Raw genomic sequence first — 6,000 nt, forward strand, 5'->3', positions numbered from 1 at the left:
AAACGGCTGAATTGTCGGAGACATTCCTAAAAGAGTACCATTTTTAAGTGCCGCCTCGCAGGCTCAAATGCCTCTTCATTTTTGCGCAGCTCCACGCAAAACGGTTGTTCCATTTTTACGATTTTCACAATTTTTATAATTTTTTTTTTTTTGTGCTCTGCTTCTTCATTTGAAATAGTTTTTCTTTTTTTTCTAATTTAAAAAAAAATTTAAAGATTAATAAAAAAAAAAAAAAATAAAGAACACAATTTAAGCATGTATAGACAGCTCCATGATATATATACATATTTATGTGTATATATATATGTATATATGTTTACTGTGGTGGAAATGGCGAAACGTATTTGTAAATATATTGACCACTCCCCTTTTGGTAATATCTTTTTGTGCTTTCCTCAAGTGAAATCTATAATTTGCAAATCCATTAACGCTAATGCATTTTTCGTTGGGTGAATTTTATTAAAAAAAAAAAAAAATGAAAAAAAAAAAGGACAATAAAATGACATTTTGTGTGGGGGGCTGTACACATGGCTCCACGTTCACAAGATGAAGGGGAATATGGCTTTCCTGTTTCTGTACAAAGGGGATGGGAAAAAAAAAAAAAAAAAAAAAAAAAAAAAGTGGTGAAATGTGTGTAACGGATGCATCGCAAAGGTCTACTAATTTTGGCACACCTATATGTAGGTGTACACAATTGCGGAGGTGGTGTTACTTGGGGTAATTGGGAAACTCCCTCTTATAATTGTTGTGTTTCTTCAGTGCCCAAATGGCCATCTGCGTCGTGGCGACTATGCTGAAGAGGTAGCCTGGAAAAGAAGGGGGATTAGAAATGGGGGGAGTATATATCAATAATGGTCTATAAAACACTTTTCCATGTTGTCTCCAATACGCAGACTCATCTCCGTGACAACATTCACACGGGGGAGAGGGGTTGTTCCTTCTACGGCAAAGTCATTTTCAATTCCTCACCCGTTAATGTATTTATTATGAGGGCGAATATAATCCATATTAACGACTCATAAAAATAATTTGCGCATGAAATGTAGTTAAAGCCATATCCGTGGGGTATCCCTCTGTTTTTGGTACCTTTGGAAAAGGGGGAAGTAAAAGGGTAGTTATATAGCAATGCAGGAGGGGGATGAGTAAACGGGGGGTGGCCACCCATACGTGGGGAAAAGGTGCTTCCACGCCGTAATTGCAATGACACACTGCACAGGATGCAGAATGAAGGCCTCACCCCTTGGTCTTAAATTTCTTAATATCAGATGGCACTTTAAATTTAGAAACTCCAGAATCTGCAAAAAAAGAAAAAGGAGATGGTGGTAACATATGAAGAAGTAAATATGTTCACCTTTGCTCTCTTTTTTTTTTTTTTTTAGCGAGGAAGACGGATAAATGTTCCATGGGGAAATAGCACGTTTTTCATTTTTAGAGGCTCACAAAAGGATGAAGACTTACTAATAAGACACAAAAAAAAGAATAGACGATGACTGGTTTTGTTTCTAAATTGTATGGTTTGTAAAGGGGGTGAAATAAATAGTAGCCAATACTTACGCCACATAATAACCTGAAAATGGAGATGCGAAAGTAGGGGGTGAAAAAAATGAGGGGGTGTGCGAATGTGGCTCTCTACAGAGGGGGGTCCAATAACCCCCCAAAGCAACACTATGTCGCTGAATCGATTAACTCTAAACACGACTACGGCAAACACTGTCACCCGTGGGGAGCATATACCAGTAGTGGCCGCAATTTATGGGAACCCTCCTTATAGGCATCGTGGCATTGCTAAATCGATGTACAAACATAGATTCGAATTCTCGCTTTAAAAAGTGGAACAACAAAAACCACAAGGATAGGCTGTAATCGGGGGGAAGGGAAAATAAAATAATAAAATAAAAAGAGATAACCTTAGGCACGTACTCGTTGTGGTGACCGCGAAACGAGCTGTCGAGCGCACACTCACATTTGAATGATGTGTTTATTTTTGTTGGACTGGGGGTAAACACATTTGTCACAGAAGTAAAAAAATGGAAAGATAAAAATGGGTCCCAGGTATTCTATCACGTAAACTAGTCGCCATGATATTTGAACGCCTGCAATGGGGGAAGTGGTGGTGGTGGATCGTGTGATGTAACGTGTTGGGGTGTTAATTAAGGGGGAGGAATTGATGAGGCTCCACTTAGAAGACGTCTATTCCAGTATAATGACGCCAAAGCACGTGAATGTGCCCCTACCGAGATCCTTAAATATTAGAATGTCACTGTCTTTTACTCCATTTTCATTGAACGTGCCACTTTTTAGAGTCTTCCCCGCGGCTGCGCAAATTGAAAAAAAAAAAAAAAAAAAAATTAATAAATAAGATAAAGCACAGCGATAAGGTCGTTGGCCAGGCGAGCAATGCCCCTTTCCACCACGTATCGCTGCAACGGGAACAAACGCTCTGGCACGGGGGGTCCCTTCCTCCAGATGCTCCACTTTCCCCATCTCACAATTTTATGTTGTCCCTTCATGTTCGAGACAAACACATATATATATATCATTTGCGTGCGTAAAAATTGTACCACTGTCTAAATTCCACTTCTGCCTCTCGGGGTAGTAATGATCTAGAAAAAAGAATATGGGAGGGGGTGGAAAAAAAAATTGCACAGATGTTTTTCTTCACTCTGTTACGTTGTATGCCGTTAACAGTGGCAGCCATGTTGCAAACCGTGGGGGATGGTCGACAGAACCCATGTCCACCTCTCTCCCTCCGTTCCTTACACTTCTTGTAGTATATTTCCTTGAACTGATCAATGGTGGTTGACGGACTTATGTCAAAGCAGTCTATAAACTTCCCGTTCCTCTTTTTCAAAATTACCTTCATTTTTTTTTTTTCTTTTTTCAGATTATATTTGTTCTTAAGCCAATTGTAAATAAGCTAATTTCGCTATCTACGTTTTTTGTTAATTAAAATTTTGCGATGAATATTTCTGTAGGTATCATGTATGACGTGCATTATCTTCCTATGTAGAATAAATCAAAGGGTCATTACTTCAACTTGGTCTTGTGCATGGCGCAGGGGGGGGTTTTGCTCAGTACCTTTCACACAAGCGCATGTATATTGGTGGTTACACTTATCGAAACCGAGCCCAGGGAGGCAAAGGAAAGTGGAAAGCTGAATACAAAATATTGCGGGTGCGCGCGTTTGGCTCATTTACAGCTAATACACAAATGTGAGTTATGTATGCACGCCTACGAACACATGTTTGCATAGGATGCTTCATGTGTACATCCGTGTGCCTGCTACCAGGGGCGCTCTCCCATGCGTGTGGTGCTTAACTGTGTGACGATAATCTGTGGGCCATTTATCCGTATGTTTACTATACACGCATATTTATATCCACAGGGGGGAAAAAATAGTCTTCGCGTGAAGTACAAATATGTTCACCCTTGTTCAAAGAGCTCTTCTCACATGCGCAAATATGATGGCATTTTTTTTCCGTCCTGGGCACAATAGGGGGTAAGGCTTCTTTGTTGTACCTTTGCTGCGTTTATACTGCCTTTCTGCTGCGTTCTTGTTGCGCTTTTGCTACTTTTTTTCTTGTTTTATTTTTTTATTTTTTCCCGTAATATGCGCTTTTCATGACACGTTAGTCGGTGCGATTGCATTCTTTCACGGCATGTTTCCCAAATGCGTATGCTCGTGGAAAATTTATTTTCTCGCGCTACGATTATGCTACTATGGCAATCGTTTAACCTTTTTTTTTAAATTAAAATCGTTTTGCTTTGTTCGTTTGTATGTATATTTTTATTGCACTTTTCATATGAACAGAAAAAAAAAAAAAAAAAAAAAAAAAAACCTAAAACGTGTTTAACCTTACATGAGCAACTCATCACAATGGCGGACATGGAAATTTTGCGCCATGGCATATTCACATTTTGGGAATAACAACAAAATGGGAAACGGAAAAGAAGGCCGCTCTCGGGAGAACAGGAGGGTGTACAGCCAAGTCATTGGCAGCGAATTGGCAAAACATACATGTCCATTCCTGTCCCTTCGAAACTGTGAAATGGCTTTTAAAGAAAAAAAAAAGGAGAAAACGGAAAAGGGGGAAAAAAAAGGAATTAGTTCTCTCATCCCATTTTGTATACCATGCCACATTCAGCATATTCTGACTCCCCTTGTTCTCCCCAAATGTTCAGGGCAAAGTCGAGATTTAAAACATTTAGCTTTTGAGATGGTTACCATTTTTGTATGTCTGTTTGAGGCCCCTATCTCATTTTGTGCCCAGCTTGTCTGGCCCCCATCACCATCCCCTTTCTTGAGTTAATTAAAGATTTAGAAATACGGTTGAACTGACGCCCAATGCGACCGACCTTTGAAATGATACTCCTTCCCCCTGGTCCACCAAATAGACCAGTAAAAACATATTTCACGAAGCACCCCCCCGCTTCTCCCATCAATCAGTTGGTATAATCGTTGCCACCACATTTGCTACTCCATGTTTATGTCAAATGAGGTGCAAAAAAAAAAAAAAAAAGGAAGTTTAATTATTCGCATGATGGATTATATTTTTTGGCATTCTCTGTTGTGCAATCAAATGTGTAGTTAACAGTCTATTTGTTCTGCCACCACGGAGCAGCTCACCAATTTGCTGCGTAATACGAGAATAAACAAAAAAAAAAAAAAAAAAAAAAAAAGTTCGAATGAAAAAATACACATTTAAGAAAAAGCATGTACATATGTGTATGTATGCACAGTAGACACGTCTAATAGGTACATGGGCACTACAACGGGTAAAACATCTCACTTTGTGAAATACGCCACTTTTTTGATGTTATTAAAAATGGGAAGGAAAAAATAAATCGGAATTTTTTTTTTTTTTCGCAAACATTTGCTCCCAATTAACCAGGTTTAGGGTTTGGGGCTTCTGGGCTTAGGACTTCATGGTTTAGGGTTCAGGGTTTAGGCTTCAGGCTTTAGGCTTTAGGCTTCAGGCTTTAGGCTTTAGGCTTCAGGCTTTAGGGTTGCGGGTTTAGGCCTATAGGGCTTAGGGTTTAGGCCTTTAGGGTTTAGGTTTAGAGTTTAGTTTTGGGGTTTACGATTAGGTTTAGAGATCAAGGTTTAGGAATCAGGGGTTAACGTTCATGGTTTAGGGTTCAGGGTTTATGGTTTAGTCTTTAGGTTTCAGGGTTTAGGGTTTTGGCTGCAGGGTTTAGGGTTTAGCGGCTTACGGTTTAGGGATTAGGCTTCAGGGATTAGGGTTGATGGTTTAGTGTTCAGATTTTAAAGCTTAGGGCTCAGTTTTTAAGATTGAGGTTTCAGGTCAGTAAGGCTTAGGATTGCAGGTTTTAGCTTTGTAGCGTTTATGTTGTAGTGCTGAGAATTTCAAGGTTTATAGTTGATTACTCATTTTAAGACGCTAGGATTTTGCAGTATAACATTTTCCATTAGCATGTTCTGTAGGAATCTAAACCCAGAACCGTGCACAAAAATCCCTGAACCCTAAACCCACAAGGCTAAATCCTCAAAACTAAACCTTAAACCCTAAACTCTGAATTACAAAGCCTGAACCCTAAAACCTGAATCATAAAGCCTGAACCTTAAAGACTGAATCAAAAAAACTGAACCTTAAACCCTGAATCAAAAAAACTGAACCTTAAACCCTGAAAAGTAAACCCTTAACCCTAAGCTCTGAAAACTAAATCCTGAACTCTAAACCCCGAACCCTAACCTCTAGACTATGAGCGCTAAGGCCTGAAGCGGGAACCCTAAATCCTTAGACCCTAAGTCCTGAACTCTAAACTCTGATGATCTTTGTTTTTTACAGTTTTTTAATAAGGATGGTTCTTATGGAAATTCTTTTTTCTATGGCCCTTTTTGCTGAGAGTTCCTTTTTGTGGCAATTATTAATTCATCAATTGTTTTAATAATTGTCAAAGAGAAGCACAATGAGAGGAAGTAGAAGGAAAAAAGAAGAGGGAGACCTTAATAAAACATAATTGAAATTTTTTTTCCTT

General features: G+C 39.1%; 1 protein-coding gene across 1 annotated transcript; it reads right to left on the reverse strand.

Annotated features, from left to right (window-relative positions):
- Positions 1 to 539: 539 nt before the first annotated feature.
- PCOAH_00026980 (3-oxo-5-alpha-steroid 4-dehydrogenase domain containing protein) lies at positions 540 to 2,863 on the reverse strand (the record flags this gene model as incomplete). Its single annotated transcript, XM_020059503.1, has 10 exons — positions 540 to 573; positions 713 to 806; positions 970 to 1,086; positions 1,238 to 1,295; positions 1,459 to 1,567; positions 1,735 to 1,857; positions 1,964 to 2,093; positions 2,235 to 2,315; positions 2,562 to 2,603; positions 2,761 to 2,863. 10 exons carry the CDS (start codon positions 2,861 to 2,863, stop codon positions 540 to 542), a joined length of 891 nt encoding a protein of 296 aa, XP_019914854.1.
- Between the last annotated feature and the right edge of the window lie 3,137 nt (positions 2,864 to 6,000).

The sequence above is a fragment of the Plasmodium coatneyi genome, chromosome 9, assembly GCF_001680005.1.
Source record: "Plasmodium coatneyi strain Hackeri chromosome 9, complete sequence".
In the NCBI taxonomy this organism is placed as follows: Eukaryota; Apicomplexa; class Aconoidasida; order Haemosporida; family Plasmodiidae; genus Plasmodium; species Plasmodium coatneyi.